This window comes from Arabidopsis lyrata, assembly GCF_000004255.2.
Source record: "Arabidopsis lyrata subsp. lyrata unplaced genomic scaffold ARALYscaffold_8, whole genome shotgun sequence".
Taxonomy (NCBI): Eukaryota; Viridiplantae; Streptophyta; class Magnoliopsida; order Brassicales; family Brassicaceae; genus Arabidopsis; species Arabidopsis lyrata.
The window spans coordinates 4,616,466-4,644,435 of NW_003302548.1; the positions used below are offsets into that span (position 1 = coordinate 4,616,466).

Here is a 27,970-nt window from a genome sequence, read left to right on the forward strand (position 1 = left end):
CCGAGCAAAATGAAAGCTTTTGTGGTAAATGTATGTTTCAGTGTTCTCTAGTTTTTCATTCTGACGAGCTTTCTAGAATATAAGTGAACTAGGCTGATGGGTAAAGTCAGAAACTTTAACAAGAAAGTGTGATATTTCTCAAGATCATTATCCATGGTTTAAATTTCTCAATAAACTCCTTTAATGCTCATCTTCTTGTCTACTGTAATGTCCAAAACACAGTTGCTCTCTCTCAAATTTCATCTTATATCATCTGCTTTGTAGTGTGGATTTGGTATATGTTCTTTTCTTTGCTTTTATGGTTTCAGACCAAGTCTAGTGGTATATTCGCTGATGATTTCGGAAAGAAAGAAAGTGATTATGTGGGAATATCAAATTCATTGAATCCAATGAAACATCCACTTTGTTTCTTGAATGTTTTGTTCAATTATTACGAGAACTTGAACGGTTATAGTTAAACAACTTAGACTTCTTCTTAACCTTTGGGTTTACTTCGTTATCTGTTGCCTCTTCCATTCCCAAAACCTTTAATTATGGTCTTTAACCACAACTTCTCTAAACTCTTCCTCTTCCTCCACTTAAGTATTATATAAACCTTAAGGCCTAACAAGGGAGAACGATTGTCTGGTTCACTGTGAGTTTTAAACCAAAGTAAAGTTATCAAGGTAAAATCTTTTGCAGCATATATCTTCTTGTGTTTGTAGTTTCCTCTGTTTTTGTTAGTCTATGTTCTTCTGACGTTTCTGTTCTTTGGTAACATCATTGCGTATTTTAGCATCATTTGAACAGAATCTGCTTTGTTCGCTTTTCATTATGATCTGCAAGTGTCAAAGTGTTGACCTTCTTTTAACTTAATCAATGCAATATTGGCTGTGTAAAAACGTGAATTTTTTTCTTTGTTTCAAGACATGTCAGATGCTTTGAAGAATCCGGTGATTAAGTTGAAACTACTCATAGATGAAGAGAAAAACAAGGTTGTATTCGCTGAGACGGGTAAAGATTTTGTCGATATACTCTTTAGTTTTATGACGTTGCCAATGGGAAAGATTGTTAGATTGATGGAGATGCATCAGAAGTCACAATCAATATCAATAGGCTGTTTCAACAATATCTATGGAAGTGTTTTGAGTATGGGCATGAAGCATTTCAGGACTGAAGCTTGTAAGCAAATGCTTTTGTATCCGGGCAGTTTGAATCAGGAGAAATGTCGAAACCTCAAGATAAGGATAGATGATTCTGAGCGTACAAAGTGTTTCATATGCCCTATGTTTGAGCGAAGCGGGCAATGTTGTAAATGGTATAGCAATTTTAATACATCGAGATGTAGCTGTGGGAATTTGATGGATGAAGTGATTCAGTTTCAAGGAGAAGGAGTTGGAGCTACAGTAGGAAATGGTGCTGAAGGTGGAGTATTTGTGAGGAGTGATCATACTTCATTCGTAATCACCGATGATTTGAAAGTGGAAGTTAGCTCTGTTGAGTTAACACTTAACGTTCTTAAAGATCTTGGCTACACTGATTGTAATAAGTTGGTTGAGATGATTTACAACTTTAACTTCGAAGAGGTATTAACTTTTCTTCTACTAGACTTTTAAACTTCCATGTTCTTATGCCAGTTTTCTCTTAATTTTCGTAGGTAGCAACTTTGTTGGAGTGCTTATTCACATCGGATACTCCATTGACCGATACATTTCTGAAAAAGAAAAGCTCATATGGCATGAAGAGAATTCACAAACCGCTGAGTCCTGCCCTCCGTGAAGAAAGAGAGGAATCAAAAGCTGATCAAACGATTACGCTAAATGCCTATGTTAGGAAGAAGGAAGGGAACATTCTGTTTGTTGAATGTGGCGAAGATTTTGTTGATCTTCTCTTTACTTTTCTTGCTATGCCTCTAGAATCTGTATGGGGAATAGTTGGGAATGGAACCATCCTTGGATGCATTGGAAACTTGTGCAGAAGCTTTAAGGATTTAAGTATTGTTTCTAGTAGAGAAGCTAAATGTGTACTTCCTCACTACTACAAGTGTCATAAGCAGCTTCTTGATGTTGTCACACCCCATGAGCCACCAACTTACTACAGTTATGTTTCCTTCTCCGTGGATCATTTTAGAGAGTACAATTTGTCTGAAAACTCTGATAAGCCACTTGTTTATGAGTGGGATAAACTTGTGCCCGTGATTTCGATAGATCCAAAATCTGAAGGTGATGGTAACACTAGTGATGAGTCAACAACATCTAGTGGTGGATTTATGAAGAGAGGGACAAAGTTTATGGTGACAGATGATTTGATCATTACACCTTCAAATTCAACCTCAACCATTGGACTGCTAAAGGAAAAACAGGTCCGGTTAGACGATGTTGAGATTCAAGTGATCACCATTAGGAAAGAAGAGGTAAATGCTTGTGAATATTCTTCTTTCATTTCAACACATAACATTGGCTATTAACATTCTGTTTCACACTGTAGGCCATTAGGTTATTAGAAGCTTCATTGGTGACATTTTCTGCCTTAAGCACTAGTCTTCTAGCTATGGAAATTGCTTCAACAAGTGTTCCTCAAAGCCGACTTTTTAAGAAGCCAAAGATTGAGACTTGAGAAGCAATGTTCAACCCGAAACTTCGAGTTCTTGCTAAGTTTGATTGCTAGTGAATCTTTTGATAGCTTGTGAATGCTCTCAGTTACTTAAATAGTTCCCTGATCTATGCTCAATTGCTCATTTTCTGCTTCACTTGGAGTGTTGTTTTCTGAGCTATTAATACTATACTTTGATTTCCTATCACAAACAGCTGCCATTAGAGTTGCGTCTCTGATCGAACATCACATCTCTCTGATCAAACAAGGCGCTTATGATTCAGCAGTGTAGTCTAGCTAAGTAATGTTAATATGGGCGGACCAGGCCCGTTTAAATCCGGCCTGTTTAAATCTGGCCCGTTTAGCATATTTTTTTAATACCGTTTAAACCCTATCCGTTGAAGCCCGTTTAAACTATGTGTATCTTTTTTAAAAAATAAAGATACATTTAAATCCGCTATATAGTAAAAGAGACAATTTTTTTTGCTGTTGTTTCCTTTTTTTTATATAGTAATTATACTACCACATTTTCCAAACACATATTTTTTTATCCTCATCATCTTTTTGGTCTGAAATGTGTGTCAATTACAAATAACTAGGTGATTGCCCGCGCGCATGCGCGGGAAGAATGTTGTATAAATGGTAAAATCATGTGAAATAAGGGATTGTTTAGGTGTTAGTTGGTAGTGTAAGAAAAAAATGGTAAATTGTTTAGGATTTAGTGTGGTAAAATTATGGAAAATGATGAAATTTAAAAAATTCAATAATATTATAAATGCTAAAAAATAATAATAAATCATCTTTTAAAATCATTCACCAACAAAATAAGAAATCAACGAACATCATCACTCCATGGCATTCTTCTTCCGTGTGATGATCAGTACTTGGTCATTTTCAGGATTCCTGACATCCGATTAAGAACACCATAAACAGTGAATGTCCAGTCGCCAACTTTAGAGTTTTGATTGTAAACGGAAAAAAAAAATACTTACCAACAAAGCATCTCGTCGGTAATACTGAGATCCGGATTCAACATAATCCTCGTACTTCCGGTAACATTGGTACATCTCCACCTATGTTCCTGTGATAGCTCTAATTTCACAAACTTGATAATACATATCACTGTGTTACGTGAACGATGCTTCCATAAGTCATAGAACTCGACTGCAAGGTCACCCGTTAAACGACACTCTAGATGGATACACCTAATTTTAAGATTTGAAGAAGTCATAAGACATTATATTCTGGTTTAAATCTTTAAAAGAATAGTGACTTACTCAGTATCACGTAAACCAAAGTACAGCTCAAAATATCCTCCTTGAGAATGTTCCACGGAAGGAACAAAAACCAACTCTCTCACGTTGACAATTTTGCCAACAACATCTATGAAACACACACATGAATAATACAGTCAGAACATGAACCGCAAATAAACTCCAAAAGCACAAATAAATTTATAAATTAGGCTTACCAACGCAAATATTCGGATTAACAATACCACTCAATATACTCACAAACTCAGTTAGATTGAAATGGGTTCTACTGGAGCACATATTAATACTTTGCACTAAAGTGTCCGAACGAAACACAATCTTGAATCTATGCGGTACTGGTCTCAATATGCTGTTAACCTGTGATACATCAAAAATTTTAATGCTCACCCACTCATCGATTATCAATCTTGAAAGATAATTATCAATTAATTCATCACGAACAACGGCTTGGATTTGTGTGAACTGCAAATAAAACGTTAAAGACAAAACCAATTCAATTTAATATCGAAAACATGTATAGCAGGTAAGTTATCAAAAAACTAACATGCTCGTCACCCAAAATCATATTGAGCTCTCTACCCGTGCCACGCGAAACAGACCAACAATTCAAAATCTTCACCGAGACAGACCACTCACCCATGTTAGGGTTAAGAGACGCAATACGAAAATAACCACCATCACATGAATCAGATGTAAAAGGTATCATTGTAGAACCCATAACAAAAGATTACGCGGCTAAATATTCCAATGAGGTATAAATGCGGGATACATATATGTAGACCTAACGATTATTTGGAAAGAACATAAAAATGGAAAATATATATTAAAAACTAAATCAGAAAATTAACAAAAACGAATATTGATTAAACGATATAGAATTTATCCATAAGATTAATAAATTAAGTTTTAAAAAAAGAAACTAAATCTCAACAGTTAAACTGAAATATATACTAACGAAACTTAAGGGTAAAAAATATCACTCTATTATCAACACCATAATAATAATATATACAAATGGTGTAAGTTATTAGGGACGCAAATAAAGTTCCATTTTACCTAACGACGGAAACCAAAACCACACGATGCATTTTGAGAAACAACTTTTTTGAATGAGTAATACAAAAAAACTATAACCAATGACAAGCTATGTATCATGTATGTCACCTCAACAGAGTTTTTAACTTATATCATATAACATCTTTCAGACTAAATTACAAAAACTCACTAAAGCGAAATATATATAGAACTATAACGCATATCCAGAAACTATACTATATAAATAAAATTGTAACTATTAAAAATGTCAATTTAGTATTTATCACAATCGATGCATATCATAACAGTACCCCTAATTGTAGAGATTTTGTTTATTATTACACGCGATTTCCATAATAATCGCGATAAAATAATATTTTTTTCTTTCTTTTCGGTCGTGTTGATGAAGTAGCTGTTTTTTTTTTTTTTTTTTTTTGTTCTTTTTGTTTGGTTTGCTTATATATAATAGCGTGAATAATAATAATAAAACAGAGGAGAGAGTATGAGAGTATATATTTAAATGAAACGGAATATCTAAAAGCAAGTAGATATATCGAACTATAAAATACGGTACAGACGACGTCAAATCATAACTGGTTATTTTCTAATTATTACTACAAAACAGTACAGTTAATCCCATTCAATTTTTACCGCATACGAACATAATAAAAAAAATTACAGAAGAGATAAGCGATGATAACCTACACGCATCGTCTATGTGTCGAGAAACATGATAACAGTCGTCGGAAGTTCTAAGTCTTTGTAATAATGATAGCAAACACAGACGCATTATTGTTCAACTATCAAAGAAAATTACGCATAAACAGAAATATTCTAGAAAAAGTTATAAATGAATATCTTAGCTAGAAAAAGTTATAAATGAATATCTTAGAAAAAGTGATACAGCAACAAATACATGTAGTTAAAAATTATGGATTACGCGGTACTTCGTATATAATTCGCATTACGAACATGATATAGTTGATAATCACATTAAATACACAGGAAAGAACAAACCCAATTAAAATAACAAATTCATAAATAATAAATCATAAAGGTTAATAATTCCCAAAACGATAAAATGATAAAATAAATAACACCAAGACACTATTATATTGATAGTATTAGGTGGAATAATAAACCAATACCGAAACTATAACACCGATAAAACAAAACCAAGACAACGATAACAAATCTAGGCCAATATCACATTGACATGTCATCACATTTGTAAGTTAAGAGTCGGCGAACTATACCAAGACGCACACCTTCAAAACCGGCATGATGGAATCCAAGATCACCCATCACCTTACGCATAACACGAAAACCATACCACTCTAATTGCACATCGGATAACTCCAACCCTAGTGTAATAAAAAGCAACACCTTTTTGAGACACAACTATCAAGTCAAACAACATCTATAAGTATTTAGTATTGATGATAGATTAATACCAGGATTATTACGCGCGATTTTCTGTTCAGCCAACACATCACCACTCAAAACTCGATAGCAAGCGTCCCATACCGTGTGGACATTAATGCTTTTATAGAGTATCAACGATTCAACAAAACGAAGGCGTAGATACGCCGGGCATAAACGCCAACTACTGATGACAATATCATTAATACACTCAAGAGTATCTTCATTGGTATTCATTAAAATCTCATCACACTCAAGACCGTCAGACGGGTATGGCTTCATACCAGCAGCAACAAAACGCTTCAAGATAATAATAGACAACACATTAGTATCTTATTACATGAATACAAACTGACTATATATATAATATATGTACATCAACTATTAGTAAGATAGATATAAATTATCTCACCCCATCACCAAAATACTTCATCCGCAAGTCAGCATAATTCTGGAAGATATACAAAATAAAGTATAAGCAATATAACTTATATTACCAACATTTATCAAACACGTAAATCGGAACGAATGTTACCAAATAATAAATCAAACTGCACACTATATAGAGTTACCAATTAACCTTTTTAGTCTGCATCAGAGGGTCCAATGATTTTGCCTCCTATACAAATCAACGAAGATATAAGTTTTTTTCTTTTTATTTTTCTGTTTAAGCTTCGAAACATACATATCGAATATAAAAATTGACAACATATACCAACCTGTAGATATCTGGACAAAAGATATCTCAAGTATAGAGACTTCAACTGTGTCCGAGATTCCTATAGTATATTTGTCAATATTTATGGATTATAATTTGTCAATATATATAGAGTATAAATAGGAATAAAATGCGTAATATTATAAATAAAAACCCAATAATAATATACCAGGTAAAGTACAGCCAAAACGTAATCTTTATCGGCCGACAATGCACCTAGATCCGAAAGCACATCCTTGAACTTATTATTTACAAACAATATAGCGTTAGATAAAGATAAAGTAGTTGAATCATACATTATATATTAATAATATACAACTACATAGTAACCAAGTAATTCAATAATTACCTCATCTAACGATAGAACTGCAGCACTGGCCTCGACATGCTAGGAATTCAAATAAATATAAAATTCAACATTGTGTTGTTAAGATCAATATATAGAGACGATAAAAACGTTACTAATTAACGACCGTGTCAGATATTTACCAGGACAGAAGAAAGATCAACTGCAGCAAACACATCATCGAGATACTACATAAGAAAGAAACAATGTATTAAAACTATTTGTATGAGAATACGAATTCGCTATCAACATGGAGACGAAACAAACATGTTTGTAGCCTACCTCTTTGACGTTTTCCTGTGTATAAACGTCAAATATAAAAGTTAGATTTAAAAGATTAAAAGTTAATAAACAAAAAGAAAAAACTAACACACATGATCAAAGGAATATATACCTCGACGTCAGAGATACACGAAGAATCGGATGTAACATCCTTGTAAATAAGATAATAATACAATTATCAATTAATGTTAGATAGAAATTAATAATTAGTATATAAACTCATAAGAAACAGTTAGTTTTAAACAATCAATACGTACCAGAAATTGAGAAAGGACCCCATCACCGCATCCGGATCCCTATTCCAGTAATTAAATTAACCATATTAGATACCAATCATACGAACAATAAAAAACAAATCACACAGAAACAATACTACACAATAAACAGAGCATAAATTATAACCGTATATTTCATTGTAGAACTTTTACAACAACTATAAACGAATGTCTACAATTTTCGACCATGACACAATCAGTATTTATAGAAGAAGAGCATGTTGTACAGTTTGTTATGGTTTAAGAAAAATATAGAGATCTGCCATTATCTAGACAATTACAAATCAAAATTGTTTGGAATATTTCTGTATTTATCGCATAATATAAGTTAAATATACCTAAATGGATACGTCTAACAACGATATTATACGATATCATCGCTAATACAAAAACGAAATAACACTATATATATACATTTGTAAGAAGAAAATTTACGATTTTATACTATGGATCTACATACTATTTTATATAAATATAGAAATATACTTATTATCTTATTTTGTATTTTGGAAAGTAGTACATTCTTTAATAAGGTTTGACCATGTTAGTAACCAAATCAGACGGTAGAGAATGAGAGGAGATCTCAATCGGACGGCGACGGGGATCAAATGTATCAAAGCCCGAACTAATTGATCCCAAAGCCCGACTATATAAACGAATGGACCATGATTTCAAAGAGTTTAATGGACTGGCCCATGTTTTTTATAGACACGTGTTGATCGGACGGCCAATATTACTCGCGTCTAATAAGATGTTAATTTGACGCTCGTAAATAAAGTTGATTATTATAATAGGGAAGGCAGAGGTAAGTGTCAAAGTTAAGATCGGATGGTTGTAGTTTTTATCTGGTTGTTTTTAGCTCGATCTAACGGTCCGAAATACAAAATGGAAAATTCTTATATTAAAAACTAAATCAGAAAATTAACAAAACCGAATATTGATTAAACGATATAGAATTTATCCATAAGATTAATAAATTAAGTTTAGATTAAATTACCAAAACTCACTAAAAGCGAAATGTCTAACAATCTTTCGAAATGTTAAAACCGATGACAAATGCCGACTCTGTAATCCGTAAATTGAAAATAAACCACCCAAACGAAAAATACAGAATCATACAAAATTAGGCCAATCGAGCTTCTTTGACCCCCGCCCTAGGACTCCCGCAGTAATCAGCCCACCATTCTTTTAGTTCTACAACACCAGGCAGCGGAGCATCCACCATAATTTTAGAGCAACCAATGTTTGTGCAATGCCACATACGATTAGACGTAGCCACTATCTTGGCAAATCTGATGTTACAAATCACGACATCGTCGGTGTTAACTTTCCACTGTCTATGAAATCTAACGGCGGTTTCACCGGTCAGTCTGATACTCAAACGCGTATGCCTACAAATTTATACCAAAGTTGACATTATTATGACAAATTCGTTGAGAGAAAACAAAATTATATATCTGTATAAGCCTAAGAATCAATACTCTGTATCAATTAGGTCAAAATAAACCACAGAAATATCTTTCGAAGAGCCCACCATCTGCACGAGTTGTATGTCATTCACATTATCAACCTTCCCGACCAAATCTAAATAAAACAATACAACGTAATGATTAGAGTAGTTATGGGAAAAATCTAACCAGAAGAGAAACGAATATAATCTCACCTACACAGATATACGGGTTACTTATACCCGTACGAATATCACGAAATCTCGCAAAGTTAAAGTAATCATAATCACATGCGAGGTAATTAAGATATTCGACACATGTATCAGGAGAGAACTGAATCTTGAATCTATGTGGAGTAGTTCTGACTAAGTCGACATCAGGGATTAACGAAAATTTTCTTAATATCATCCAGAGACCCTCAATCAGTAATGGCGAAAACCTAGTTACCAAACTTTCGCGAATGACGGCTCGGATTTTCGTACCCTGATTTAATTACAAAACATGAAAACATCTCAATACAAAATCTTAACACAAATACTGATTACAGTTTATTTTGAAGAATTACCAACCTGATTATCCATCAAAATAAGGTTTAGTGCATTACTAACATCGTCGAGTTCGTGCCAAACATGCAAAATCTTAACACAAGTACTCCATTCATGGATCAACGGATTCAGAGATGATATAGTGAACATATTTCTGTTATAGGTCATAACGTCAAAAGGCCACCCATGACATCTAAACGATTCCATCGATCCTGGTGGTTATAAACACCGAAGCCAAGTATAAATCGATATATATATATATATATATATATATAGATCCGAATTTTCCAATTATTTAACATTAGATTCGGAATTATCAGAAGTATAAAAAAGTAATAAGTCTTAAACAGAGACTCGAAAATATTTTGCAGATTTTTCAATTTTAGCTAAATCTAACATATTTACTATTTTTGGGGGGGATTTTTTGCATAAAGTATAAGAAGTGAATATTTACCAAAGATATCACTGTATCGGTACATAACAAAGTGCATCTTTCATAATAAGATAGTTTCTATTAATAATAATAAAAAATAAGTAATATGTCATAATTTAAAACCAAACGCAACATTGCATAATCTAAGGAAACAAATAAAGCACATATTAAATATGATAAATACTAATTTATCAAGAGTGCTCGACGTTATCGGCATCGCTCTGGACCAGAATATTCGAGTAGGGGGGATGGCTGTAGATACGAACGTGCCTCCATCCATCAAGGAGTTGATAAACTTTCCACCAGCGAAGAACACACGTAACATCCGTACCAATCACATTTCTAAACCGATCATGGCACTCTATCGCCACTCCTCCATATGCACAACACTTGAGGGTCTTCTTCCTATTTATTAATCAAAATAAAAATGTATGTGAATCGATAAACATATTATATCATGATTTCAATAAATATATTATATTGTAATTTCAAATAACCAACGATGAAAGAAATCGTACTCTTGATCTTCAATGGTGAAAGAGTATCTGTATCCCCCTATGACAGATGGTTCATCGGTCACGTTCGTAAGATCACTCGACTCGACGACCCGCCCAATCAAAGCTACAAGCAAATATCAAGATTTCTACATAAGCAAAATAAATAACTAAAACCGCTGAACGTTCTGTAAAGCATAACAAACAAAACTTACTTATGAGATAAGAAGTATCATGATATCCATTGAAAATAGCACCAAAAGGTGTAGCGACAATATAGTCATCTTGAGAAAACGAAGACGCTTCTTTAACGATAGTACCATCATAAAACATTATCTTAAAGTCACTCCTTGTTAGTTTAGTGAATCCCGAATTCTCCACAACTCTGAAATTCATAATAGTGTAGAATTCATCTTCTTCAATAAACGTTGAATAATGAGAAGTCAACGGCGAACAAATAAGCGCTTCGATCTGATTACCCTGCATCACAAAACAAAAATCACAAAAGTCGGGAAACCGCAAACATTCATAACAACAAAGGCTAATACATATCTAAAGAAAAGCCAAATCTTATTTCGAACCAATACCTTATCATCAACCAGAAGTAACCCTAGCCCACCCTTTGATATATAGTCATCGGTGTGGAAGCGACGCAAAACCTTAACGTGAACATGCCATCCAACAATTGCAGGGTTCAACCGAGAGAAATCGTTGTAACGTTCAATAGAAGACGATGTGAACCGAGAAGACATATCTGCTTCTATGCGAAAATTCGTTATGCGGAGTAAGATAATGGTCTGCCCACAAGAACGCTTAACAACTAAGTACACCACTAACAAAACATGATATTTTATTCTAATATCTGTTTCTCTATTGTTGCCATATATAATATTTCAAATTTTTATATATTTAATGTTTTTATTTTTTTAAAGGCACTTTAAATTTAAATATAAATCATCCTCTATTCATATATATACATATATATAAAAAAGAATCATTTGATACTATAAATAAAATTATTTATAAAATTCAATAACATAAGATTTATAAAATTAAATAGTATAAATAAAATTATTTGTAATATTTAATACCATAAGATTTATCCGTGCATGGCACATATTCTTATCTAATGGAGTACTATAGTAAAATAGAAGTTAACTTTAAATTTATAATAAAATGATTAGCCTTACATTTATATAGTAAAATTTCTGTGGACATGTGGTTAAAAGCAAATAATGATATACATATGATACACATAACTGTTCAAGCTAATAAATACCCCTAGTGAGATCTTAATTATCATCCACCATATAAACAACTTATACGAGACTACCTAGCAAAAAATGATCAACAAAGACTCAAAACCGAAGCTTGATATGGGACATGGAGAAGAAGTTTCTGAGCAGTTAAATCCGACTTCAATGGATTGTCTTCCAGACGATCTTCTTGTCCAAATCTTATCCTTCCTTCCCACGAAACAAGCTGCTTCAACCTCTCTTCTCTCCAAGAGGTGGAGGACTATGTTTACTTTCAGTCCTAATCTTGATTTTGATGATTCCATCTTTTGTCAACCGAGAAAGAAGAACCGAAATAAAAATCCAAATGATGTCCAAGAGAGATTTAATGATTTTGTGGATTAAGCATTTGCTTTGAAAGGCGGTAACAATATAATGTCCAAGAGAGATTTAATGATTTTGTGGATTAAGCATTCGCTTTGAAAGGCGGTAACAATATAAACAAGTTCTCACTTAAACTTAGTAGAACATATAAAGAAAAATTATATAACATTGACCGCTGGATATGTAATGCCCTGGAACAAGGTTTATCATATTTAATACCATAAGATTTATCCGTACATGGCACAGATTCTGATCTCCCATATGAAGTCTTCACCAGCACAACGCTGGTTAAGCTGTCATTGGGAGCAAGACTACTCTGCCAAAGATTTCCTTCATATACATCTCTCCCAGCACTAAAGATTCTCTTCCTTGATTCAATCTGGTTTGAGGAGGATCAATCATTTGATGTGTTTCTCGCTGCTTGCCCTGCACTTGAGGACTTAACCATACATTACAAAGAATATCAAGGAAATTCATATGTCGTATCCAGCAAAACTATTAAAAAACTCTCGGTTACCTTTAGCTTTGGTTTTGCTTATGCTATTTCTAGAATAATTTCATTTGACACACCAAATGTTGTCGACTTCTACTACTCTGATTATATTTGTGAATCTCCACAATGTCGCTGGGATTCACTTGCCAAAGCAACGTTGGACCTTTATTTCTTTAATGATGACAAGCGCTATGTGCAAAATGGCGCGGAGGTGACTGATCTCATCACTGGGATACGCAATGTCAAGACCCTTCACTTGACTTCTTCTACTGTCGAGGTCAGTACTTGTGTGTATGGTCTCCTCATCTTTTTTGGTTAGGAATAGGAAAACATTTTTTGTTTGTGTTTCAGGTGATTTTGGTATGGTGCAAAGGTGGATTACCGGTGTTCAACAACCTCGTTGATTTAGTGTTTTCGAGTAAAAAAGAAGGTTGGAAATTGCTTCTGCCACGTCTCCTACAACATTCTCCAAACCTTAAAACTCTTGTTCTCTCGGTATGAAGCAAAAACTAAACAAATCTTACTTTATATATATGACTGATGCATGACGTTAAAGTAGTCTCTCATCTCAATGCTTTAGGGTCTGGATTGTTTCCCATGTAGACGACATCGGTTTACTCGAATCCCCCGGAATAACCAAATAAATATGTTGCGTATCATGAAGTATCAAGGATATGCAAGCGAGCTGAAACACATTAGACATTTCTTACTAAAAATGGAGTGTCTTGAAGTGGTACAAGTTTACGTTGTAGCTACATTGGAAGACCCAAAAAAGAAGCAACTTACAGAGGAACTCTTGAAGCTTCCTGCAGCTTCATCCAAGCTCAAGATACAAGTCATGTGAATATGTGATCATCATCATCCATAAGTTATTATTTGTCTAATTTTCTTCAATAATTAATTAGTAAGTTTTTTTTTTTTTTTTGTGATTTATAATTTACTATGGTGTGAATCATAAAAACTAGAAAGAACAACTTATTAGTTACCATGTACATTTTAAAGGTTTCTAAGCTATATTGCTCCATAAGCTATGGTTTATTAAACAACTTTAGTTCCTTTTATGTTAAAGAATAACGTATTCTTCTCATTTGTTCATTATTCGTAAGACATTGAAGTTTAAGGAATCTTTATTGTACATCTACTTTGTCTAATCTTTTGGTTCTTGTAACTATAATGCAAGTTTTAATTAGTCTTATAAACCCACTTGTTTCTCTTTGGCCATAAGTATCCTTCATACAAATAACCAAGAAACATAGAAAGTGTTTTCATCAAACATAGGAGACAAAAGGAGAAGAGTCATTGTAACCCATCTTCTTTCCATATTTCTCTAAGGAGCTGATATCTTACAGTCTTTCTGCGTCCATATCCTTTCGGCATCCACTCTGATGAATTGGTTGTTCCAGGAGCAGAGAATATAGAGTTAATGGATGTATCTAAGTCATCAAGTTCATCGTCACTGGTGTATTGTTTCTTAAATACCGATGATCCGGTTTCAGATAAGGACGGATTGTTCAACTCTCCAATGAAGCGTTTTATGGAATCTGTAGACGGCATTAGGTAGATCGTAGGCGATGCAGCAGAAGGGAAGACTGTGATGCAACCAGTGTCTTCCTCTGTTAAGACCTGGATTGAAGACAAAACGTTCAAGAAGGCACACACTTATTATTGGTACTATACTACTATGAAGACGGTTTTTTCTAACCTCGGAGTTCAGAACATCGAAAAGCCTTCTAGGGATTCTGTGGGGGTTAAACTCATCTGGGACAAAGTTTCGGAGAACTCTCTTTATTATTGGTGGACCAAGAGTTGGACAAACCTTTAGACAGGAACAAGAGGAAGTAAAATTAGCCTAGTGTTTTGGAAACAAGAAGAATGAGTTCTGAGTTGAATTTCTTACCTCTTTTCTTGTGGATTTGTCTGCAAGCATTTTGAATGGAAGCATCATTAGATCACCTAACGAGTTGAGTAAATGGAACAGTCTGAAATGTTCACACTCTGGCTTCTCCTTGTTATTGTTATCTTCATCTTTGTTTCTACGAGATTTGTCCTCCCTTTGCTCAAATTGATCCTCAAGCCATCTTGACCAAGTTCCAATCTGCAAATGCAATACTAATTACATACCAAAATGTTTCTTTATGGTTGAGAACACTTTATTCCAGTGAGCTTAAGTACCGCGTTTTTTAGTTGTGCGCCTGCCCCAAAACTTGCTTTTCCTGCTGGAATGGGAAGAACATTTATGTCACTGACCGGATCAGATACAGGATCTGTCGGCATTTCACCCGCTGACTCACGGAGTATCGCATTGAACATTGCTACATCAAGTCTACTAATTAACTGTTCCATCACCTGTTTTCAGAAGTAAATTAATCAGCTATAACAAGATATTTCTCAATGTAGTTCAAGATTGTGAATGCTAATCTCTTACCAGTTTAGCAAGCATAGGTAGACAACCACACTCTTGTCTTAAACCTCTTAGTGGACAAAGTCTTTCACATGCAGCTCTAAATGCATTCTTCCATAGCTCTATAGCATAGAGTCCCTGGGTCCTATGACCTAACCGCCTTTTTCCCGAAACTTTCCTCGAGATTGATCCTTTAACCGCTGGAGATTGCATATGCGGCGTCATACTCTGCAATGAGATTTATTTCGCAACAAACCGGTTAGATAAAAACTCTTTTAACAAGCACATTTGAAAATTTGTTCTTTCAATTACCTGCCACCAAACAGATTTAACAACTCGAGAGAATATCCAGGACTCGAACTTCTCCAAAGCCGCAAGGAATGCTCGAGGATCTTCCCATTCATCTGAACCAGCCTTTTCAGGGACAATCTTCATTTTCTCCATACCGCGGCTTAAAATTGCTCTAAGAACAATCGAATTTGATAGCCAAAAGGTTAACCTGTGAATATATAGAGAAAAATTATCATATGCCAAGATGTAACCATCAAGTATATATATTATGGATGGGAATAAAAACAAAACTTCACAATACCTTGGGACATCATTTCCACATGCTTTCGAAACCAAGATCAATCCAGAAACCGCGGCTCTAGCCGCACTGGCTCTCTTAGATTGATCAGAACCATTTCCTTTACAAGCATGAAGATAAAACCTAGCAAGACGACGAGCTGGAGCATGAACCTTGCTCATGGAGCTACTATGCTCAGCAACCACAGAGTAAACAGCTGCTTCAAGAACCGCTGCTTCCTTCAACTCATCTTCAAGCGTCTCTGTTTTAGAATCTTGCGGAGTTATTAAACCTACCTTGTTGATCACTCCATTCGCCTTTTTTTGACTACTATCGTCTTTGTTTCCGTCAAAATGCAACTGAATAGACTTAAGCTGTTTAAGTCTTGGAATACCTTCCATTCCTAGAGTCTTTCTTCCTAAGGCAAGAGTGTTTGTCCGAAGTTTCATCTGTTTTTTCGCTGCATCGGGAGGTAACGATACAGGACCAGATCTGATCTCAGAGAACTGTTTCTTGAGCTGAAAGGTATTTGTATCTTCTTTCTGTTTCTGATCAATCTCTGAGCTCACAATGACCGGTTGATTGCTCTGTCTCTTTCTTTCTTCTTCTCTCAGTAGATTCTCGATCTCGGAGACGAGTGCTGCTTCATTGTTGCTGTGCTTAAGTGTTACATGTTTCCAACCTTTCTTCTCATCTCCATTCATCACTGCCTCTGTGTTCTGCTTTGATACAACGGGTCAAAATATTTAAGTCTTACTTATTTTACACCAATGAAACTCAAATTTTCTACTTCTTTACATAAAATTCTTAAGAAACAGATCTTGTAACCCAATCACAATCATGCAAAAATTTCTACACAACAGTAATCTTTATAGACTCTAAAATATATATTTTGTTGTTCAATAATTAAAAGAACAGTGATAAAAAAAAAAGTACTACAAAATTACCCATCTTCATGAAACAAATTATCAATATTTGCTAAATCCAAAATTTACAAAAATAAGTTCTACTTTTTTTTTTTTTTCATCAACCCAAATTTTATCCTTTATTTAGTAAAGAAGCCCACATTTCTATTTATCCTATAAAAAACAGAGGAATTTAAGAATATTTAGTAGAAATTTTTTTTTTTTTTTTGATAATATTTGGACTTTGGAGTAATATTATTAGAGAATACGTGCTAATCATTTCGAAAAATGTTTTCTTTATAGACAAAAAAAAAAACAGAATTTTCTTAACCAAGAATTGGACGTGCATACCTCAAATCCAGTTCTAAATACTAAACAAAATGGTAAAAAATAGAAAATAATAAATGAATTGTGTTACGTCACTAATATGAAAATGCGTACCGTGGAATTAGCATCACACATAGCTGAGAAAGAAACTCTCCGTGTAGAAGAAGACACTGACGAAGCATCATCATCGTCATCCGTCAACGACGCCAAACTAAACTCACTACCTTCAACAGATCTTCTTGAAAAGCTCATCTTCGGCTGCGACGAACCGCTACTCCGATTTCCTTCATCGTAATCTTCCTCTCCGGCCGGCTCAACCGTTAGGTAAATCTCAGAGCTAGCGTCATTTCTCGAGCTTTTCTTGAAAGTAAACGGAGCTCCTACGGGGACAGAATTAGTCAACACGCCGAAATCAGCGAGGTTGACCGAGGCTGTACCAAGAAGCTTGTTCTTGACGCCTTTATCTTTCTTTTTGGCGTCGTATACATGAAGTTCAAGAAGATTCTTGTGGAACTTATTGTCGGAACCAACTTTGGGTTCTAACGTTAAGGTTAGCCTAAAGGACTCGTTGAACATGATCGTGTCTTTGCCCACGACCGCAATGAAAGAGCCTGAGTTGTTTTCGCCGTTTTCCCATTTGAGAAGGACGCATTGTGCAGGGACTTGGCTTGTTGGCCATGGTTTTAGCTCCTTGATTGAGATTAGATACTCAACGAACACTCCATTGTCTCTACGACTCTTTGTTCGAAGACCCAACACCATTTTTTTTTTTTTTGGTAGAAAATGGTGATCAATGATTATGAATGGAGTTTTCGATTTTGGGTTATAATGGAGTTCATGTTTTGGAAGAGTAATAAACAAAACCACCGGCCTCCAACGGACGTGGGTTGCACCATTTTCTTATTTTCTTATTATACAAGCAGGAGCATATATAATGCTCGCATATACTGTACCTAGGGATGTTAAAATGGGCTAAACATTTAGGGCTGGCCCGGGTCCGTTAAAAGAAATAAAGTTCAAAGTCTGCATTTTTTAGCTCAGATTTGTTCTTCGATTTCTCTCGTTAAATCAATTTTTCTTACACCTCCCATTAGGTTTGTTTCGATCTCAAAGTATCCATGGTTTTTATAGTATTTGATTGGATTTTTTTTTTCAAATTTTGTTAATCTCCATGATTAGGAACTCTTAAGTGATGTCTTAGTGAATAAATATTTGGTGTTTTTCATTGCTTCTGATTGTGATCTGTCTTTTATCAATATAAATTTGGATTTAAACTTGTGGGTCGCTGGAAAAATTGGATTCGAACTTGTGGGTCGATTTTTTTTTTTAGTTTTGCTTGGTTTCTTTAGTTGTTCTTGACTTAGGTTTTTGTTTTTTCTAATTCTCTCCCTGTGAAGGCAAATCCTGTAGAAACCAATTGTAACTTGTAGTTTGGTTTGTGTTTATCTTATATGGCTTTGACAGATCAATTTATGTATGGAATATATAGGTGTTTCTCAGACAAACACAGTGAGAATATATATAAGTGTTCCTGAGGAGTAAAAGAGGAAAAGAGTAGAATGAGAATAGTCGGGCTAACGGGAGGCATATCGTCTGGGAAGAGTACAGTCTCCAACCTCTTCAAGGCTAGTGGCATTCCCGTTGTTGACGCTGATGTTGTTGCTCGAGTAAGTAACAAACATCTCTCTCTTTTCTATTTGTGTTATCATTGCGAAAGAGAGAGGTCCTCCTCCTAGATGAAATTTAGCTTAAGAGAAGTTTAGTAAATGTGTTCTTTTGCTATATAGGATGTATTGAAGAAAGGAAGCAGTGGATGGAAAAGAGTAGTTGCAGCTTTCGGGGAGGAGATTCTGCTTCCTAGTAGAGAAGTGGATCGACCAAAAATCGGTCAGATTGTGTTCTCATCTGATTCCAAACGCCAACTTCTAATCCCGAAATTGTTATTGTGTCTTTCTCGCTACAGGCTGATGGCTCCGTACATATCAAGTGGTATCTTTTGGGAAATTCTGAAACAATGGGTGAGTGGTGCTAAAGTGATTGTTGTCGATATCCCTTTGTTGTTCGAGGTAAAGATGGATAAATGGCCAAACCTATTGTGGTTGTGTGGGTTAGTCAAGAAACACAACTTAAGAGACTGATGGAGAGAGATGGATTGAGTGAGGAAGATGCAAGAAATAGAGTGATGGCTCAGATGCTTTTGGATTCGAAAAGAAGCAAAGCTGATGTTGTGATCGATAATAATGGCTCTCTCGACAACCTCCACCAACAGTTCGACAATGTTTTGTTTGAAATTAGAAAACCCTTGACGTGGATCGAGTTTTGGCGTTCAAGGCAAGGAGCCTTCTCGGTCCTTGGTTCGGTGATTTTAGGATTATCTGTTTGCAAACAGCTCAAAATTGGCTCTTAACTGACTTATTTCTGATTTTTTCCATGGTACAAAGTCATCACTTCTTCTGTTACTGTTAAAAAACTTCTTGTTAGAATCTTAAAGCTTTTAATTTATTATTCTCTCGCTCTCTCCAGCATTAACTTACACTATTCACTAGTTTGATGATTTCACTCTCCTATTCAGTACTCAGACATCCATTATCTATGTACAACTTGAGGCTGAGAACCACAAGATCTGAATCACTATCTGATTGAATGATAAACACTGATTATTCTACAATTTTCAACTACCAAGCTACAGTTCTCAATCTTATACCTTAAAATGATTGTATATACTTGTTTTTATTGAAGACACCATAACTAAGAAAAATCTTAAGCACATTTGCTTTGACTCTTGTCTATCAATTTTAAAAGTTACAACAGCTGCAAACATCAATGCTGTACCCATGAGGTTGTGCATTGTAGTTTTCAAACAATTGCCATATGACAAGTAAAACCCGGATACTAGGTTCTACTCTTTCCACTATCGTCGTCAAGTCCCAATCAGTGATTAATTAAGTTAGTCGTTGGTCACCTGGTTAGATTTTCCAGTCAGTTTCAAGATGACTACATTCTAGTGACTCCTGGACTTTCTCCAAAGCTCTCCTTCGGTGTTGAAGCAAAGCATCACTCTGACTCATCTCCTCATCTTCCTTTCTCCGCGGTAACTTTCTTGAAAAGATCTTCCATTTCGATTCAAACGAGGAAGCTGCAGAAATTAAACAAGTAGGAAGTCTGGAAAACTTAGAGAGAAGTTAAAGCTAGCACGAGCGGAGGGTCGTGTTGACTAAGTCTAGACGACAGTCGTGTTTACAAGCAAGGGTTCATATTCCAGGTAAAGGGAGCGGTTCGGACCTCTTTGCCTACTGTGTTGCTCAACCTACTATTAGGAACTGTGAACCCCGGCGAGTACTATTGACTGCCGTGTTCGACCGTCGTATTGACGGACCACTTATGCTAACCTTAAGAGAACAATACAGAATCGCGACTGTGTTTAGAATAGAAAGAAACAAGGTTTATGAAGAAAGTAGGAAGTCTGGAAAACTTAGAGAGAAGTTAGAGATACATTTTAGAGAGAGAAAGCTATTATGAAATTTTATGATACTAGTATTGGCATGTAATAAGTTCAATTTTTAAAGTAAGTGGTTGAAAGTTCGAATCTCAGTTTTTTAATTTTTTAAAAATCTCTTTTATGTTAATGAATCAATTACAGAATTGGCATTTATTCCAGCAATAATTATCAATTTAGGTGCGTTTATGGAACCTTCTGATTTTAAGCATAGATTAGGTACCCGCGCAACTTACTTTAAAACTTTTATTAATTCGAATTTTTGAGTATAAATTTAATTATTTGAATTTTTGTAAAAAATTATTTATTTATGTGCATTATCTTTCCAAATATTAAATAATTTTTTACACTTTTTATTACAATTTCTATCGTTATTTTTTATGATTCACTCCTTGTCTCCCGACATCTACTTTTTTACACTTTATATTGGCTCACATATGATATACTACTGTGAATTGGTTCTCATAGGCCATATCTATCTTATTCTTCGTATCTTTGAATACTCAATTCTTTTTTATAAGTTGGATGATCTTTTTACTAAAGTGGACATCAAAAAATCGAGGAAAATATTTGTCATAAGGAGCATATAAAATTGTCTTATTGACAACAAATCTCATATATAAACTCATTCCAATTCACAAACATCGGATTTTAACATCAAATTTTGTACTTTATCTTAACCGATTGGAAAATACTAAATTCTCTTTTTCACATATATAATTTGATATATATTGTGATTTTAGAGACTATTCTTAATGTTGATTTCCCTAAAATATGTCACTTACGAACTCATAAAAATTATTCTAAATTTTAAATATGTTTTTTTAAAAACAAAATCTTCTTATTTCTAACTAAAAAAAATTCAATCTACCATTACTATTCTAATTTCTAAATAGTATTTTTAAATATTATTGTTACCCAATTTTATTATTCGAGTAGATTGTTTTGTTTTTATTTATGATGTTTAGGACATATTTTTGTTTTATTTCAATCATCTTATTTTTTCAATCTATGTTAATTTTCTAAACACTTATTAATTTTAGTTTTTCTTTTATTATATAGTCATTTTTTATTAAAAAAAGCCTCCATTTTCTAATTAAGAAAACATTAATAATATAGGCAAATATATTAATTTAACCATTTATATTATATTATAATTATAAAAAATAATATGTACTCAATCCTTATTATTTTTAATCGGTATCATAAATTGATACTTTAACATTACTTATTAATTTTAGTTTTTTTCTTTATTATATATTCATTTTTATTTAAAAAGACTCCACTTTTTAATTTAGAAAACATTAATAATATAGACAAATATATTAATTTAAACATTTATATTATATTATAATTATAAAAAATAATATATACTCAATCTTTATTATTTTTAATCGGCATCATGAGTTGATACTCAAATTTTAAATGTGTATTTTCATAAATAAATTACTTTTTATTTTAAGTAAAAACCTTTAAATTTGATATTTTTAACTCTTATATTCTTTATTCTACTAAATAATTGTTGTACCATTAAAATATATGATAAGCTTCTTTTATCTTACCACTAAGGCGCTAACTATTTAAAAATATTAACTCATTATATGTTAACATATAATTATCTAATTTTATATTTCTCAAATCTTAATTCAAAAGTTTTATATTTTGTGTTGTATATTTTTTTTTGTTTATTCATGTTCAAGGTTTTTTCGTAAATTATTGCTTTCATAATTTAAAGTGTGTGAATTCATTTATTTTAATGTTTTTTATTTAAATAAATAAGATATGTAGAACCTACAAAAATAGTAAAATGTGATGACATTGATGCTGATGTGGACACCCTAAATAGAGAGAGAACTCTCTAATTATATATATAGATTTCAAGTTCTGATTTCTTACAAGGGGTACACACTTATTTATAGGAGGTTTTAAGGCGCTGACATAAGCGCTTACCTCAGCGATACATCATCGCTTACATCATTGCTTACATAATCATTATATCAGCGATTACATCATCGCTTACATCATTATTTATTTTACATGATTTTAAACATATCATATTATATTTTATATTTAACATACCGCTTAATGATCCATTTCGAACTCCAGCATATGTTCTTCGCAGCATCCATAATGATCACCTGGACATTCATACGTGTTTTCGATCATTCGTGCATCTTCTCCTGGTTGAACATTTATGTAGAATTTGAACTTCTCTTCGATATCTTCAACATTTACTTCATCATCTGGGGATTGAGCATCTTTGAAGTAATCGGCACAGTAATCTTGAGAAGTCACCTGGGGAGTTGTCTCTTCTTGTTTATCTTCTTCTGGACTGCTTGGTCTTCCTTTGTTGAACTTCATCATGTGATACTGTAAATCTTCATCAAGTTGCATCTGATAGTCGACCGGATAATAAACCCAGTTGGGTATGAACGGAATGGGGAACATTTGTCTTGCATTGTTGAGGTGAAACGCATGAGTTTGAAAGTTCTCATATGCTTCATTGTCTTGAAGGTTGAAATCTGGAAGAACTCCTCTTGAAAAATCACCGTGATGAATGAGAGTTGGAAGAGCGAGGATTTTGCTTGTTTTGCGGTTGACCTTAACGGGACGATGAAAGAAGTAGATTGAATGCGGATTGAAGAACGGGTTGAGTCCACCTTTTTTCAGCTTCTTGAATGTTAGATTTGTCGCATTTGCGGATCTTCGTAGTTTTCCACTCCAGACAGTCAATGGTGAAAACCACCTTAGGAATGTTGAGAAGCTGTCTCTTTTGTCTTGAACAGTGTTGACGTAATGGTACAGCCATTGGATGTCGAAAGTAATTCCTACCGTGTAGACGGCACAGAGATACCAGAGGAAACAGAGAACTTCTTCTGGCATGTTTGAATTTTCGATCCTGTAGAGATGTGCAAACGGATAGTCAGGATGAATTCCCATTGGAGCAATGTGATGACAGTTTACTCCATAGTTCGTCAGGATGGTAGATTGATATGAAAAGATCTTTGTGCGTAGTAGCTCATGAAGCTTGTTTCTGCTGATGAGTTGATGAACATCTTCGGGTACGTCTGCTTCAAAGTCATAGTAGCTCTTCTTGGTTTCGGAGGAACTGGCCATCATGTGTATTTCGTCGGGCGTTTCCTGTTTTACTGGTTTTCGACTTAGCATGTCTGCCAAAGTGTTCTTGGTGCCCTTTAAATAGACTGACTCGAAATCGTACTTTGAGAACCACTCACTCCATCTTAGTAGCTGCTGATGAGGGACCATCTTCTGCTTGAACTGTAACATCTTGGAAAACGAAGACATATCCATTTCTATGCGAAACTTGTGTCCTATTAGATGAAATTCAAACCTCTCGATAGCCTTTTTGACTGCTAAAATCTCCTTGAACGTTGAGTGATAATGTTGCTCTGAATCTTTGAAACAACCACTCTTGTATCCACAGATTTGTCTTTTTCCATCCATCTCTTCAAACAGTATTGCTCCCCAATACTTATCGCTAGCGTCTGTCTGTAGAATACGCATGCCTGAGGAGGGAATCTTTAAAGGAGGTAGCTTTTGCACTTCTGCTTTTAGACTTTTGATAGCTTCAGTTTGTCGTGATGCCCACAAAGGAGGATTCTTCGACAACATCTTTTGTAGAGGTCTCGTCATTCTGGAAAGGTGTGGAATAAAGTCTCCCACATAATTGATTACTCCAAGAAATTGTTGAATTTGTCGCCTTGTAAGATTTTCATCAGGAAAATCTAGGAGTTCTGTAGCTAAATGGGCCTGTGGTGTGAAACTTCCTTCTTTGATATGCATGCCAAGAAAATCAATGTTGGGCTGGGCTATTATCATCTTTCTGGCTGATAGCATGATTCCGTTTTTCTTGACGATGTCTTGAAACTGTTGTAGCGCCTTAATGTGCTCTTCTTCATTCTTCGAGAAGATGAGTATGTCATCAATATATATAAGAGCTGTGTGTAACAACGGCTCGAATATACGTAACATTGCTTGCTGAAATAGCGATGGTGCCGTCTTGAGACCAAACGGTAAGACATTCCATTGAAGGTGTCTGTTTGGAAGGCAAAACGCAGTTTTGTATCTTTCTTCAGGATGAACACCGAGTTGCCAAAATCCTGACTTCAGATCAAACTTCGAAAATATTTTTGCACCTTGGAGATGTTGGAGAAGTGCTCTTTTATTTGGCAGTGGAAACTTGACGTCTTGCAGATACTGGTTCAACGGCTTGTAATCGATAACTAATCTGAGTTTTCCTCTTGCTTGTTCTGCACGATTATTAACGTAGAACGCTTTGCATGCCCATGGAGAGTTTGTTCTTGAGATGATACCTTGATCCATCAATTGATTGCATTCCTCATTTGCCTTCTGCAACAATGTTGGAGGCATTCCTGCATGGCTTGCTTTTGTTGGTGTTGTGTGTACATCTTCTTTGAATGGTAGGGATACGAAGAAGCTTGAGTTTAACCATAACGGATGATTACACTTTTGAAGGAACTCCGTGTGTGAATCTGCACATGATGCCATCTTTAGTTCTTCTTCAATTTTGTTGAATTCTGCAGATACTGAGTCTTCGATTGAGAATAGGCGATGCATCGTGGTAAAAGCTTTGTAGAGGTTTTTCCATCTCACGCCTCTTGGTTCTAGAGAAATATCGAACTTTTTCTTCAGTACCGAGTAAGTATCCCACCCAAGGATTAAGTCTTTACCAGGTGCAAATGAACCTAGTACTTCCTTAGTAACTTGACATCCTGGGAAAAGCTCTATCGTGATTGGTTTTGATTTTAGCTTAACCGTTAGGGATCCAGCGTTTGCTACTCTGAAATCTTGATGATGAGGCATCCACATGGCTCGTGAGAGAATCTTTGGATTTATGATTGTTGTATGAGCTCCTGTGTCGAAGAATGCGATTGCGTGTACTGGCTTTTCTCTTCTGGAAGGATCAAAGATGGTTACTGGTAGATGCGGTGTCTGAAGTTCATCTTCTTGAGGCATCTGGGTGATCTTGAAACAACAATCGTCGTCCTTTTCATCTTCGGATGAAGATTCCGAAGATTCGTCATAATCCGAATAACTGCATATAGCATCATTCTCGTCACTATCGTAAGATAGTATTGACTCAAGATCATGGTTATCAATATCAAGATCTGGAGCTATCTTGGATATCGAATGAATGAGATACTGCTTCTTCTTTTTAGACTTGTTTGGACAGTCTTTTGCAAAATGCCCCGTCTTTCTGCATAGAAAACATCTTGAAGTTTTCTCGAAGCTTTTCTTCTTTCTAAAGAATCGCTTGCGTTTAATCTTGTTGAAATATTTCGACTTCAAGAATGATTTCTTGGATCTTCTTCGGTCTTTTCGTCGATCTTCACATGAACATTTTTTCTTTTTCGAACATTTGATGTTTAGATCCGGGCGAGCACATATCTTCGAGAGATGCTTTGACTTGTCCATGAATTCTGACCAAAATTCTTTTTGCTTGCAAAGCTTGTCAAGAGTTCTGAACACCTGCTGCTGTATTTGTCCAATCGAGATTTCTTCGATTGTCTGCCCTTGATCTCTGATATACAGCTTTGTTTGTTGACTTAGGTAATCGTCTATGGATGAGAGATAAACTTGCTTCAGGCTTGGGTTGTTTAGACCATTGAGAGCATAATACCTTCGAGTTTGTCGCTCAAAATGCTTTGCTAAATCTCTCTTCTTCAATGAACAACACTTCGCTGTGTAAAACTCTTCTTGCAGTTGTTCTTTTAAATGATTTGGGGTGCCAACGAATTCTCTATGTATTTCTCCAAGAAGTAGAGGTATCGTTGTCTAATACACCTGCTGCTGCCGATATTCTCCAAGCGAATTCCACCATTCTTTTAATGCGCCTGACAGTCTTGATGTGAATTGTTGTATCACCACTTCTGTTGGGGAAGTGATTGCTTCGGAGGTCATCCACGCATGAAACTCGTCGAGACGACTATTCCATTTTTCAAAAGGAATGTCATCGAATGTGAACACCATTATCTTTGATGCAAATTGTTTCTTTGGTACGCCTTGAGCTTCATAGCCCATCTCTTCGTCACTTGAAATTTCTTCATAGATTGGCTCTTCTTTTGGAATATGTGACTCATCTCCGATTGCAAATTGATTTGGAAGAGATTCATCTGTTTCTGATTCATCGACGGAAGAGGTTGAATCCGAAAGAGCTGAGATGTGAGTCATTGTAACAATTGGTAGCGACTGCTGCTCTTTTGATTGAACTTGCAATTCTTGTCTTTCTTCGTCAGATGTTTTCACGAGATTGTCTAGTAAACTAGACATCGAAAACTCGATCATCGCAATTTCTTCTTTTTTTGTAACATCCTCTTTCTTTTCATTTTGAGCAGACTCATGGCTTGATGAAGATGTGAAGCTTGGCTTCTTGGATGGATTGATGTGAAACTCAGAATCTTTTTGACGCCTTGGTTTAGTTCTTGCCACCTTTGTTTTGAAATTGCTGATTGAAGTTGTACCAAACCGAGATGTAAAGGCTTCATCCGAGGATAAGAATCCAGGTACAGGCTGTTTTGGTTTTGGATCTTGATATCCAGACAGAAATCCTGGAGAATATGATTCTTGATATGTGGGTAATCCAGATGACATATAGTCAAAAGGATTATACATATTTACTCGCCTCTGATTCTGGACTAGACTTTCTAGGCTTCTTTGAAGATCTTTGAGTTGATATTTAAGATTGGTTTGTTCAGCTTCTTTACTTCTGAACTGAGATGTATTAACCTTCATTTGTTTTGCCATAGCCATCATTTCTTGGTGCAAGTTGCTGAGTTTCTGTTGAATCTCTGATATGGCTCCTTGCAGACTGTTGAATCTTCTATTGTTGTTCTCTGACATTTGATCAACCTTGTGGCTAATGGATGTCAGTAATTGATTCTGAACAAAGGCATTTTTTGTTTGCCAGTTGAGAACCTTTTCTGCTTGGCTTAATTCGTCTGGTCCAGCGGAGTTGATATTGTTCGGAACAATTTTTGGTGTATGCACAATATTGTCCTTGACAAAGTCTTTTGGTGGAGGAAAATCTATTCTTATCATCATGAGTTGCTGGTTTGCATCATCCTTCTTTGTTGAATACTCGACTATAAAATCGTAGTTGTCTTCACCAAGTGGACCTACTGTAGGATCTCCTTCAAGATAGCGTTTATAAAGTGGATCCTTCTTTTTTCTTCGTCTTCTTCGCTTTTCATCATCCGATTCATAAGAGTCTTCCAAACATGCGGTGCATGAGCAGACATCGAAGTAGCAATGTCCGTTCTCATCTTTGAATGGATAT

General features: G+C 35.0%; 4 protein-coding genes and 2 pseudogenes across 4 annotated transcripts in view; 3 read left to right on the forward strand and 3 right to left on the reverse strand.

Moving 5' to 3' along the window:
• Window positions 1–126: 126 nt before the first annotated feature.
• Window positions 127–2,907, forward strand: LOC9299754. Its single transcript, XM_021013482.1, is given in 3 exon segments — window positions 127–1,566; window positions 1,569–2,392; window positions 2,467–2,907. Coding segments are annotated over 3 exon segments (1,611 nt in total). The 5' UTR covers window positions 127–908; the 3' UTR covers window positions 2,596–2,907.
• A 9,312-nt stretch (window positions 2,908–12,219) lies between these two features.
• LOC9301514 lies at window positions 12,220–14,047 on the forward strand (annotated as a pseudogene).
• A 94-nt stretch (window positions 14,048–14,141) lies between these two features.
• On the reverse strand, window positions 14,142–18,606 carry LOC9299756. Its single transcript, XM_002865394.2, has 8 exons — window positions 17,271–18,606; window positions 15,949–16,643; window positions 15,669–15,855; window positions 15,381–15,584; window positions 15,128–15,301; window positions 14,853–15,050; window positions 14,658–14,771; window positions 14,142–14,578 (listed from the first exon to the last, which is right to left on the reverse strand). Exons 1-8 carry the CDS (start codon window positions 17,916–17,918, stop codon window positions 14,252–14,254), a joined length of 2,547 nt encoding a protein of 848 aa, XP_002865440.2. The 5' UTR covers window positions 17,919–18,606; the 3' UTR covers window positions 14,142–14,251.
• LOC9301516 lies at window positions 18,199–19,685 on the forward strand (annotated as a pseudogene).
• Window positions 19,686–19,776: 91 nt separating this feature from the next.
• The window catches only part of LOC9299757 (structure-specific endonuclease subunit slx1), a 36,438-nt gene continuing 28,244 nt past the window's right edge, over window positions 19,777–27,970 (reverse strand). Inside the window, exon 3 of the mRNA XM_021027426.1 lies at window positions 19,777–20,292. Coding sequence (XP_020883085.1) covers window positions 20,123–20,292 — 170 coding nt within the window. The 3' untranslated portion in view covers window positions 19,777–20,122. The remainder of the gene's footprint in view (window positions 20,293–27,970) is intronic.
• LOC110228951 lies at window positions 22,498–24,293 on the reverse strand. The gene is made up of 2 exons (XM_021027407.1): window positions 22,948–24,293; window positions 22,498–22,790 (listed from the first exon to the last, which is right to left on the reverse strand). The coding sequence occupies exons 1-2, from the start codon at window positions 24,283–24,285 to the stop codon at window positions 22,710–22,712; spliced, it is 1,419 nt and encodes a 472-aa protein (XP_020883066.1). The 5' UTR covers window positions 24,286–24,293; the 3' UTR covers window positions 22,498–22,709.

Coding starts and splice junctions, on each gene's coding strand:
- LOC9299756 (XM_002865394.2), bottom strand. CDS start 17,918: ATGGTGTTGGGTCTTCGAACAAAGAGTCGTAGAGACAATGGAGTGTTC. Junction 16,644..17,270: donor TGTGTGATGCTAATTCCACG/GTACGCATTTTC, acceptor GTATCAAAGCAG/AACACAGAGGCAGTGATGAA. Junction 14,579..14,657: donor TCGATGTTCTGAACTCCGAG/GTTAGAAAAAAC, acceptor TCTTCAATCCAG/GTCTTAACAGAGGAAGACAC.
- LOC110228951 (XM_021027407.1), bottom strand. CDS start 24,285: ATGTTGTCGAAGAATCCTCCTTTGTGGGCATCACGACAAACTGAAGCT. Junction 22,791..22,947: donor AAGAAGAGACAACTCCCCAG/GTGACTTCTCAA, acceptor ATGAATGTCCAG/GTGATCATTATGGATGCTGC.